A 12,279-nucleotide genomic window follows, 5' to 3' on the forward strand; every position below is an offset into this window, starting at 1 on the left:
TCTGGAATAATATTAATGCCATGATTGTCCAAAATGTGTTCTGTGATTTTTCCTTATCGTATAGACACTTTTTTTTTTTTTTTGGCTTTTATATTAATGACAATTATCTAATCAAAGCAGGTTTTTGTATTAACCTCCTTTTATTTATTGGAAAGTTTTATATCCATAAATGTAAATATACAAAGAGTAAACCCCGCTTTGACATCTTCAAACAAGATCTGAAGTTGTACATAAATGCAATCTCAACATCTGTAAATAAGAAAGCTATAAAAACATCTAGAATTTGTACTGTTTAATATTCTTTCATAATACGCTTTTCTTTTTTTTTTCTCTTGGCAAATAATTTTCAATAGATGAATCAGGCTTTTTTATATTATTTTTCTCGTTAATTATTGAACTATAACTTGTTTATTGTCTGAAAGTTTGTCTGTCTTTGTATCTTATGTTTGTTAAAATTTGCAATAATAATAATAAAAAAAACTGCTATAATCTGATCATCCTCCATAATGCGGTCGCTATTTACATCTCATATCGTATATGTAAATTCTTGCATTACCAGAGCAACGACTGATGCATCTGTATTACATAAAGAGCTCCGTTATCAGCCCCACCATGGAAAATGAAACCATATTAATACATAAAATAAAATATATGAGTAATATCACACGAGTAGCAGTGCCATATGGCTGTATATCAGCAGCACGGCTGTGAGGCAATAGCTGATATAGAGCCATATCGCATGGCCATGAGTGTGATATTGCGTTTATACGACAGTTTGACGGCACAAGTGTGTAAATAAATAAGAAACAACAACGGAGTGTCTTTAAAAACCATCTTTTGTGCAGAACTACTTCCTTCCAGTTTCACAGTTGAGCCCTAGCCTCCGTAACTAACTCTAAAACATCACTTAGAACTAGAAATGAAGGAACACTGAATCGTTTCATTGAAGATTATTGTACTATGTAGAGCAGGGCTATTCAATTACAAATTCAATTGGGCCAGATTTTCAAACCAAGAAGGTTAGCTGGGCCAGTTATTTCAGCGGCGAAATAAACTCGTAATGACACATTTCAAAACCAACACAAACAAATGTATTGAATACATGTAAGGTTTATTCATTGTTTCTCTTTTAACTGTGGTCAGTTTGCATATCAAAAGGTGCATACAAATACAATAAAAGAGCTAACGGAACAGAATCTGTCTGAGGTAGCCCCTAATTTTTCCACTTACAAAAAAAAAAAAAAAAAAAAAAAACTGACCTAAGCATCTCTTGCCTTGGCCTACCTAGGCTACATATCTGACCTATCTGATCACAAAGTGCAAAAAAAAAAAAAAAAAAAAAACTGCACAGTAGTAGATAAGCAATAACATTAAGTTTCCTTTTGAAACAAAATACTCATCTTGCTCACATTTGACCCAGGAACATCTCAAAGTGCATAAAATAAAAAGTGCACAGTATTCACAACTAGGCTATAACTAACACATGAATACAAGGTGGACTACTGCACATATTGCACATACTGAGGGAACATATTTTAAATCACCACATTTGTGATTAGGCATGCATTTGTTACACATCCAACATTATATTAATGTAGGTGTTACATCCCTGCCCTTGTTTTTTTTTTTTTCCTCTTATCTTTTGTGAGTTCTAGGTTTGACTCCTCCTTGGTGGGCGGGGTTGCTCTAATGAAGACCAGCTGCACCTGTGGCAAACTATTTAAGGAGCTCCTGGATTTTGCCTAGGCCTCTCTCATTTGTTTTGTGACTTTGTTTGAAGAGTGGGTTCTTGAGTTTGTGTTCCCATATGATTTCCAACTCTACCAACCTCATTTCCAACTGTTTATTGATTTGATTTTGTGTTGATATTTACTATAATTATCTTGTGTTTGAACCCTAGACATTATTTGGTTTAACCTTAAATAAATTTACCATTTCTTTATTTGGAATTCATCTTGTCAGTTGTCTTCTTTATGTTATGACTTTGAGCCGGGTCGTAACATAAATTGGAGCCTCGTCCGGGATCAATGATGGTTTGGATTTGAGGTTTTATTTTTTGAGTGGAGTGTGGAAAAGGATATTGGATTATTAGAAGTCTCCGGTTAGGTAGAGTGTTCCAGCTGGGTTGCTAGTCAATCCTTCCAACGGCACACTGTTTGTTTTGTTAGTTTGTTTTGTTAGTTTGTTATTTTTGAAGGTATCCCTTGTGGAGATTTAATCTCTGTTGGGGGTACGCTATTCAGGGCCTGGTTTTTGCCAGGTGACATGAAGTTCAGCGTTTAAAGTGTCCCCGAGCCTGGTAAGCCTTTGAAGATTAGAGAGGATTTTTATTTATTTATATAGTGTACCGGAGTTGCTGTCTAAGATATCCATATTCAGTGGTGTTTTGTTTAGCATCATTGTTTAGTGTTGGGAACTTGCGAAATTTTGTTATGTTTGAGAGAGCAGGAATTTTTCTCATCCCCACTTTTTTTAAGTTGGTAAGTAATTTTGCACTAGTAACCAAAATTGTTGGTATGTCAATGTGTTGGGTAACATGCAGTTGTGATGTAGCATGCTAGGTTGTTGAATGTGGTCAGCAATTTAGGCATGATTTTGGTGATTTATGAGGAGGTCTTTTTTTGTAGATTACCATAGGGTTAGCATGTTACCTGTTGAGAGGTGTTTGGTAAACCTATTTAGTGTTCGGGTAAGTGATTGACTTGTTGACTGGTGCAGATTAAATTAACTTTTTAGTAGCTTTGTGGAAATGGAGTTGGTCAAAAGTTTAAATCCTTTTTTTTGTGAAATATATTTGAAAGGATACTGTGGTGTTTTTGGGAACTCCTAAAGTGGCTACTGTTGTGAAGGTGTAGAGTTTAGCTATGGCTTCTAATGTGGAAGTTTTTTTGAAAGAGCCTTCTGAGGAAGCACTTGAAAAGTGCACTAAAGAGCAGCTGTTGTTGGTTGCTGCTCATTATGATATAGAGCTTACTAGTGCTGATAAGAAACTTAAAGAGTCGATCTTAAAAAGTTTAAAGGGCACTTTAGAGGAAAAGAACGTTTTTGGTGGAAAATTGCAGGCGCCAGGTCCCATTGTTGGCAGTGAAGTCAAGCTGAAAGAGATGGCATTACGGGAAAAAGAGTTGGATTTGGAGTTACTGAGGTGTCGTCTAGAACAAGACCAATTAGCTTTGAAAGAGAAAGAGCTGCAGGGAGAACTTGAGATTAGGAAATTGGAGGGACAGGAAAGGGAGCGTGAGCATGCTTTTGTCCTTAAAAAAATGGAGCTGGAGTTGGCAGGTCGGAGGCCTGAGGGCCAACCACCTGTTTCACCTTTTGTTGATCCCTCCGAGATTCCTCAAAGGGTAGAGCAAGTTTTTGATATTGGGAAGCATATAAGGATGGTTCCTCCTTTTTCTGAAAAAGAGGTAGAGAAGTATTTCTCCCACTTTGAGAGAGTTGCTACTACACTGAAGTGGCCTAAAGAGGTTTGGACGCTGCTTTTACAATGTGTGCTTACGGGTAAGGCTCAAGAGGTTTATTCAGCACTTAGTTTAGAACAGGGTGCTGTATATGATACTGTTAAAACCTCCATTCTCCATGCTTACGAGTTAGTGCCCGAAGCATATCGTCAACGTTTCCGAAATTACTTTAAAGCTGAGAAGCAGACGTTTGTAGAGTTTGCTCGGGAAAAGGAGAACATGTTTGATAGGTGGTGTGCTTCTAAGCAGGTTGAGACCAAGGAACAGCTCAGGGACTTGGTTCTTTTAGAGGAGTTTAAGAATTGTGTCCCAGAAGGTCTAGTTACTTACTTGAATGAACAGAAGGTTTCCAAATTGTGTGATGCAGCCACTATGGCTGATGAATTTTCTCTAACCCATAGAGGGTTGTTTGGAAATCGTGACTTAAAAAGAAACTACTATCAGAGTCGAAGTAAGTCGGTCATGGCCGGATCTAGTTCTGGTTCAACTTCTCCTAGTAAACTTGAGGCAGTTCCTGTTAAGGCAAATATTATTTGTTTCTATTGCAAAAAGCCAGGTCATAAGATATCGGAGTGCTTTGTTCTCAATAAGAAAGCAAAATCTACCAAGCCAGTTGGGTTAACTACTGCATGCCAATTGCCCCTTTTGACAAGTGATGAGTGTTTTGAGCGCCACTCTCCGAAGTGGGAAAACATGGAAAGTAGTGATGGTTCCACTGATTATACTCCTTTTCTAACAACTGGAGTTGTCTCTTTATCAGGACAGGACGGTGGTGTTCCGGTGCGTATTCTCAGGGACACAGGAGCTGCACAATCGTTACTTCTTAAGGGGGTATTACCTCTGTCTGACCAGACTGAAACAGGTGCTCAAGTTTTGGTAAGAGGGGTTGAAATGGGCTGTACTATTGTCCCTTTACATCACATTGGTATAAAGTCACCCTTGGTCTCTGGTCGGGTAGTAGTAGGAGTACTACCCTCTTTGCCAATTGAAGGGGTTTCCTTCATTTTGGGCAATGATTTGGCAAGAGTTAAAGTTATACCTAGCCCGCAAGTTACTGAAGTGCCTGTGCCAGGTGAGAGCTTTGATGAGTTGTCTCAGTCTTTTCCTGATGTTTTTTCAGTGTGTGCGGTCACACGGGCTATGTCTAAACAGACTTCTAGTTCCACCGATGAAGGGAGTGTGAATATTAATTTGGCCGATACCTTTTTGGGAGAGTGTAATTGGAAGGGTGGAGATAAAGATGTGTCTGTTGAATCTCAGATAATGGTCGGTAAAGAAGGGTTAGAAACATCTCAAGACATTCCTTACAAAAAATCATTAATTACAAGGGATCAACTCATTTTAGAGCAGAGCAAAGACTCTTCTTTATCTTCTCTGTTAGATGAACTGAGTATGGAGCAAGAGGTGAATGAGTTGTCATCTGGGTTTTTCCAGAAGGACGGGGTACTAATGAGAAAATGGTGCCCCCAATCTTTGTCTGGACAAGATGACTGGAGCAATGTTTTTCAGATAGTGGTACCTCAGGTTTTTCGTAAAGAAATTCTCAAACTAGCGCATGACTGTAGCATGGCCGGACATCTTGGTATAAATAAGACATATAATCGTATATTGCAGAATTTTTATTGGCCTGGTCTAAAAAGAGATGTAGTTTCTTACTGTAAGACATGCCATATTTGCCAGGTAGCGGGTAAACCCAACCAAAGTATACCTGTTGCTCCTTTGCATCCTATTCCAGCTTTTGAGGAGCCTTTTGGTAGAGTTTTAGTGGATTGTGTTGGTCCATTGCCTAAAACCAAAAGTGGCCACCAGTATCTGTTGACGGTTATGTGTGCTTCTGTCACAGGTCGGGGTGGGCCAAACCAGACTGCCCCCACCCCTAACCCACTATCACCCAGAGGAGCGTATCAAAGGAGGAGGCAGGAGGCAGGAGTAAAAGGAATAACAACTTTATTTTGTATTAAAAAGCAATTAAGAAGTCCTAGTCTAAAATTCCTTGTCCTCTCCTTCCCAGGGACCCAGAGCAGCACCGCCGCGGGTGTGAACCGGCGAGACTCCCAATGGGAGAACGTTGGACAGGGGGGTATCACGGGTGAGTAGGGAGGACGGAGATCACTTCCTCCACAGACTGGCGTCGGACTCACAGTGGGAAAGCGTTGAACAGGTGAGTATCACAGGTGAGTAGAGAGAACGGAAACCACTTCCTTCACAGACTGGCGTCGGACTCACAGTGGGAGAGCGTTGGACAGGTGAGTATCACAGGTGAGTAGAGAAACGGAGATCACTTCCTTCACAGACTGGCGTCAGACTCACAGTGGGAGAGCGTTAGACAGGTGAATATCACAGGTGAGTATCACAGGTGAGTAGAGAGAACGGAGATCACTTCCTTCACTGACTGCCGTCAGACTCACAGTGGGAGAGCGTTGGACAGGTGAGTATCACAGGTGAGTAGAGAGAACGGAGACCACTTTCTCCACAGACTGGCGTCAGACTCACAGTGGGGGAGCGTTGGACAGGTGAATATCACAGGTGAGTAGAGAAATCCCAGCTCGCTCCCTCACAGACGGATGCCAGACTCATGGTGGGAGAGCAGTGGAAGAGCGTTAGACAGGTGAGTATCTCCGGTGAGTAGAGGGGTCAAGGCTCGGCTGCAGCAGACTCCAAGTCGCAAGCGGAACGGGGCTTCACTAGGACAGACAGAATCAACTTCAACAGCAGTATACAGTTCTCACGTGTGTTGCAGGGGACAGATAACTTCACACCATGCAGGTAGGCTTAGGGCTGCAGCAGACTCAGTCGCAGGCTGAACGGGGCTTCTCTAGGACAGACAGAATCAACTTCAACAGCAATATACAGTTCTCAAATGGGGTGATGTTGTCTCGCAGAGGTTCTTCTTTCTAGACACCGCACATAGATGTAAGCAATCTTACTCAGCTCTCACAGTAAATAGTAGATCCCCAGGGCACATGGGCAGTTGCGGGGCAATAACAGGTATTCTTCCACACACACACACTGCAATCCAACTCTAAACATGTATTCGTGAGGGGAAACGTCAATTTACACACTGCAATTCCACTCTTCTAGTGCGCATAAGGCCAGCACTCACCCACAGATCCTGGTCTACCGGACTGATGATCGCCAGGGGCGGACAGGACACTCCAGAGATTTGTCTTCAAGGTCACAGACGGACTTCACTCTGCTGGACTCCAATCGGGGAGAGGAGATGAGGAAATCAACAAGAATCAATATTTCACTCGGTGAAGGGTGTACACATGCTCCAAACACTTCAATCCAATACCCAATTTAGTGTAAAACACATACAGTTATGAGATTCAGTTTGATAACTACTCATCTCTCTCTTCCCCAGCTCAGTCAGCGAATTTCATTCCTCTTGGCCGTCCCCAAGTCCTCTCGAATAACACTCCTTTTCCTTCAAGACAACCCCTCAACTGCAGTTCCATAAACAAATCCCCACGGGAGAGAAGCCACCAACGATCAGGGGGAAGAACAATCCAGATCAACGGGGCAGAAGAACAGCGCAACACCACAGCATGGCATGGCACCGCATGGCACCGCATGGCACCGCATGGCACCGCATGGCACCGCATGGCACCGCATGGCACCGCATGGCACCGCATGGCACCGCACCACACAGCACAACCCCGCACCACACAGCACAACCAGCCTTCTCTTCCTTGTGTGTTTTTATCCTGTCAAGAAGCGGGAGTGGTCTCAATCAAACACTCAACGTGAAGCCCTTACACCTGTCACCAATCTGCCGTTTAGTTGTCATGACGACAAACACTCATACAGGTCCGGGGATGGTGTTACGCTGAAAACGTCCCGACGGGAACAATTCTCCAGAGGGGAATTGTTCCGGGGCTGTTTGTCACCCCGTGACACTTCTACTCGCTTCCCCGAGGCCATTCCTTTAAGGAAGATAACAGCTCCCGCCGTGGTACAGGCCTTGCTGAAATTCTTTTCAATATTCGGGCTTCCTAAAACTGTTCAGTCCGATCAAGGGTCCAATTTTATGTCCAAGATTTTTAAACAGGTGCTGGATCAGTTGGGTATTTCATCTTGCCATTCTAGTGCTTACCATCCAGAGTCCCAAGGAGCCCTTGAGAGGTTTCATCAGACCCTGAAAGCCATGTTAAGAACCTACTGTCTTGAGTTCCAGAGGGACTGGGATGAAGGGGTGCATTTCATGCTTTTTGCAGCCAGAGAGGCTGTACAGGATTCTCTGGGGTTTAGTCCTGCTCAGTTGGTTTTTGGCCATAATGTCCGTGGTCCTTTGAAATTGTTAAAGGAGAAATGGCTGGCGGAGGCATCTGATTCTTCCAATCTACTGGACTATGTTAGTCATTTTCGACATCGGCTTAGTAAAGCCTGTGCAATTGCTCGTACTAATCTGTTTGGCTCACAGAAAAAGATGAAGGCCTGGTATGACAAGCGGGCTAAGAAGCGTTGTTTTTCAGTAGGAGACCAAGTTTTGGCTTTGCTTCCTATACATGGTTCTTCATTACAGGCACAGTTTTCAGGGCCTTACACCATTGAACGCAAGGTTGGTGATCTAGATTATGTCATTTCTACGCCAGGCCGACGTAAACGTAGTCGTTTGTGTCATATCAATATGTTGAAGGAGTACTTTGTTAGAGCCAGAAACTCTGATGGATTAACCAATAATGTGGCCGTTTTACCGTGTGTTCCCGTTTTTTCAGAGGAACTTGGTGAAGTGCAGGTACCTGAACCTCGCTTAAATAACTCTGAAATTCTTTTTAATCTTGAGGCTCATCTCTCTCATTTGCCTCAGATGGAAAGGTCTACTCTTGTAGAATTGATTAGCTCCTATATTCCTTTGTTTCAAGATGTGCCTAACCAAACGAATCTTGTGGTGCATGATATTGATGTTTCAGGTGCTGCTCCTGTGAAACAACATCCATACCGGGTTGGTCCTGAAAAGCGTGCACTATTGAGCAAAGAGGTGACCTATATGACTGAGCATGGAATTGCTGTACCAAGCCAAAGTGCCTGGAGTTCGCCTTGTATTTTGGTACCCAAGTCTGATGGTTCTCAGAGGTTCTGTACAGACTTCCGTAAAGTTAATGCTCTAACTAAAGTAGATTCTTATCCTTTACCCAGATTGGATGATTGCATTGACCGGGTAGGACCTGCCAGATATGTGACCAAATTAGATCTGTTGAAGGGCTACTGGCAGGTTCCTCTTTCTGACAGAGCCAAAGAGATTTCTGCATTTGTGACCCCAGATGGGTTATGGGAATATCAGGTTATGGCTTTTGGTATGCAAAATGCTGCTTCCACTTTTCAGAGATTGGTCAATCGAGTGATATCAGGGTTAAACAACTGTGAGGCATATCTGGACGACATTGTGGTGTATAGTTCGGATTGGAGTAGTCATATAACTCAAATAAAGGCCATATTAGATTGTTTGTTAGCTGCTAATCTGACTGTTAACTTGGCCAAGTGTGAATTTGCCAAGGCCACCATCACTTATTTGGGCAAAATTGTGGGGCAGGGTCAGGTACGAACAATTCGGGCTAAAGTGGAAGCCATAGACCTTTTTCCTGTTCCTCAATCTCGTAAGGAGTTGAGAAGGTTTCTGGGAATGACTGGATATTATCAGGCTTTTTGTCCAAATTTTGCGAGTATAGTGAGTCCTCTTACTGACTTGGTAAGTCCAAAAAAAGATTTTGTGTGGACGACCGATTGTCAGCAGGCCTTTGATAACGCCAAGGCATTGTTAGTGAATGCTCCTGTCTTGTCAGCCCCAAATTTCAAGACTCCTTTTAAACTTGCGGTAGATGCCAGTAAAAAGGGTGTGGGTGCAGTTCTTTTGCAGGACGATGATCGTGGGGTTGAACATCCAGTGTGTTTTTTTTCCAAAAAGTTTAATATCCATCAAAGAAACTATTCTGTAATTGAAAAGAAAGCTTTGGCATTGATTTTGGCTATTCAACATTTTGAGGTTTATTTGGGCAGCGGCAGTCCGATTAAGGTGATGACTGATCACAATCCTTTAGTTTTTTTACAGCGTAGTTGTACCATCAACCAGCGCTTGATGAGATGGAGTTTGTTTCTGCAATCATATCCTCTACAAATTCATCACATTAAAGGAAAGGAAAATGTTTTAGCTGACGCCTTGTCTCGTGTGTAATGTTCCTGCCTGAGACCTTTGGGAGATTTCTAAATATGAATTATTTCATAACTGTGGCCCTTTGTGTGTACTGAATTCCCATTTACTGGTAGGTAAATCATTTTCTCTTTTATATGGTGTAGATTTATTTTTCCTAATTTTGGGGTTATGTTTATTAATTGTATTAAATAATCCAGATTATTTAATGTCTTGTGGGTGGAGGTGTTACATCCCTGCCCTTGTTTTTTTTTTTTCTCTTATCTTTTGTGAGTTCTAGGTTTGACTCCTCCTTGGTGGGCGGGGTTGCTCTAATGAAGACCAGCTGCACCTGTGGCAAACTATTTAAGGAGCTCCTGGATTTTGCCTAGGCCTCTCTCATTTGTTTTGTGACTTTGTTTGAAGAGTGGGTTCTTGAGTTTGTGTTCCCATATGATTTCCACAACTCTACCAACCTCATTTCCAACTGTTTATTGATTTGATTTTGTGTTGATATTTACTATAATTATCTTGTGTTTGAACCCTAGACATTATTTGGTTTAACCTTAAATAAATTTACCATTTCTTTATTTGGAATTCATCTTGTCAGTTGTCCTCTTTATGTTATGACTTTGAGCCGGGTCGTAACAGTAGGCTACAATTACCCAGCTAATTTAGTGGGAGAAGTGACATTTTTTGTTTTGAACGAGAGCAGTGACTTTAGGCTCGTAAGTTGTCAATGCAATCCGAAGGCATTGGTGGAGAGTACGATCAGTCAGGGAGCAACGAGAGTTGCTTTTTATGGAGTTCATGTGTGAAAAACTTGACTCACATGTGTAAGTTGATCCAAACATACTGAGCATGACGATCGCTACTTTCTTAACGTTAGGGAACTGATGTACGTTGACATTAGTCCAAAACACTGTAGGCCCGTTAGTGCAAAGCTCCTGTGCCATGGTTACAGATGACCGCATGTCAACAAGTTCGAGTGTGAATTTCCCCTCGTCAATGGAAGGAACCAGTTGCTTTGCTCTGGCGGATAAGTCCCCTTCTATTGCAACAGTGAACGGGTCTCTGACAAAAACTGCCATCTCTGTGGGCAGAACAAGTCCATCCAATCGAGCAGCAAAGTTCATTTTCAACCTCGCAATGAATTCTGTCATCACATCCGTGATTTGTGCGGGGGATGAGATGCATTTGCGGAGTGTCGGAAAATGCAGCATTCGGCCTGTGCTCAAATCTGTTGCGAAAAGGTCCAGTTTAACTGGGAATGCGCGCATCTGTTCCACAAGGTCGATTACAGTTTTGTCTCTGCCTTGTAGTGCCAAATTGAGATCATTCAGGTGTTTGAATATGTCGCTCAGAAAGCAGGCATCTGCCATGAAGTTGTCGTCCAGTATGCGACTCAAGTGCGTTTCTGCCTTTTTTTGCTTGCTGTTGCGGAGAAAAGTTATGATCTCCTCTCTGAGACCACAGAAACGCTCCAGTGCTTTGCCTTTTGACAGCCACCTCACGTCATTATGCAAAAGCAGGTCGTGGTGCTCAGCAGACATTTCTGACAGCAGCATGCGGAACAAGCGGTGTTGGAGGCTTGATGTGGAGCGAATAAAATTAATTGTAGCCATCACGTTGTCCATGATCGTTTTGAGCGTCCCGCTTAGTTTTGCGCACAACAACGCCTGATGCACAATGCAGTGTAACGTGATCAACTGAGGTGCAACAGCGGACCAACGTGCTGCCAAACCATTCACTTTCCCTGTCATGGATGGAGCCCCATCTGTCACAAGCATGCACACACGCGTCATATCCAGACCATTGTCTTTAAAAAAAGCAGAAATTTTCCCAAAGACTATATCGCCCGTTGTGTGTCCTTCTAAAGGCAGTAGGCAGAGCAGCTCCTCTCTGAAGCATTTGCTGTCAAAAAAACGGACATATATGCACAACTGAGCAGTATCAGTTTTGTCTGTGGACTCATCTACTGCTATAGACATAGTATCAGCTTTCACCAGGTCTCCTAACAGTGTTTCATACACATCTGCAGCAAGAATTTCAACCCTACGAATGTTGGAAGTATCTGACAGGGGTACGTTTTTTATAGCAGATACCACGCTCGTTTTGATTTTATCGTCATTTATCACCTCATCCACGACAGCCAGCATACAGTCCTTCACGGTTTCAGAGTCTGTGAATGGCCTTTTCTTTTTTGCCAAAATCCAGGAAACATGAAGGGATGCTGCGGTAGCTCTCTCTTGGGCTGTGAATGATCGCACCATGGTAGTACTGCTCCGGTTGTAAGATGCAATCAAACTTTGCACTTTTGCTGCCCTCTCTTGAGATCCCTCGGGAAAATTGGTGCGGAAAGTCTGGTGTTTCTCAACGTGGTGCCTCCGTACATTGTAATCTTTAAATACTGCGACGCACTCGTTACAAATTAAACACATCGGTTTGGCGTTTGGATGTGGCGGTAAAATAAACAAGTATTTGTCAGTCCAGGCAGGGTTAAACTGGCGGTTTTCATTGGCAATTTTATGTTTCAGTGTTGAGAAAGACATATTGATAGTAATCTAGGCTACTAACATTACCAGCACGCGCTCTGCATTGTTTGCGTTGTTGCTAGGCTACGTGGTCTGTACTACTGTATGAGTTTACATAGGGATGTGCGTTTTTGGCGGGACCACGGGCTGGGCC

At 42.6% G+C, this 12,279-nt stretch overlaps 1 protein-coding gene across 1 annotated transcript; it reads right to left on the reverse strand.

Moving 5' to 3' along the window:
* Nucleotides 1-10,265: 10,265 nt before the first annotated feature.
* LOC308693854 (SCAN domain-containing protein 3-like) lies at nt 10,266-11,864 on the reverse strand (the record flags this gene model as incomplete). The annotated part of the gene is made up of 1 exon (XM_081370946.1): nt 10,266-11,864. One exon carries the CDS (start codon nt 11,862-11,864, stop codon nt 10,266-10,268), a length of 1,599 nt encoding a protein of 532 aa, XP_081227072.1.
* Nucleotides 11,865-12,279: the final 415 nt, after the last annotated feature.

Source organism: Scardinius erythrophthalmus, assembly GCF_964197995.2.
Source record: "Scardinius erythrophthalmus genome assembly, chromosome: 7".
Lineage (NCBI taxonomy): Eukaryota > Metazoa > Chordata > Actinopteri > Cypriniformes > Leuciscidae > Scardinius > Scardinius erythrophthalmus.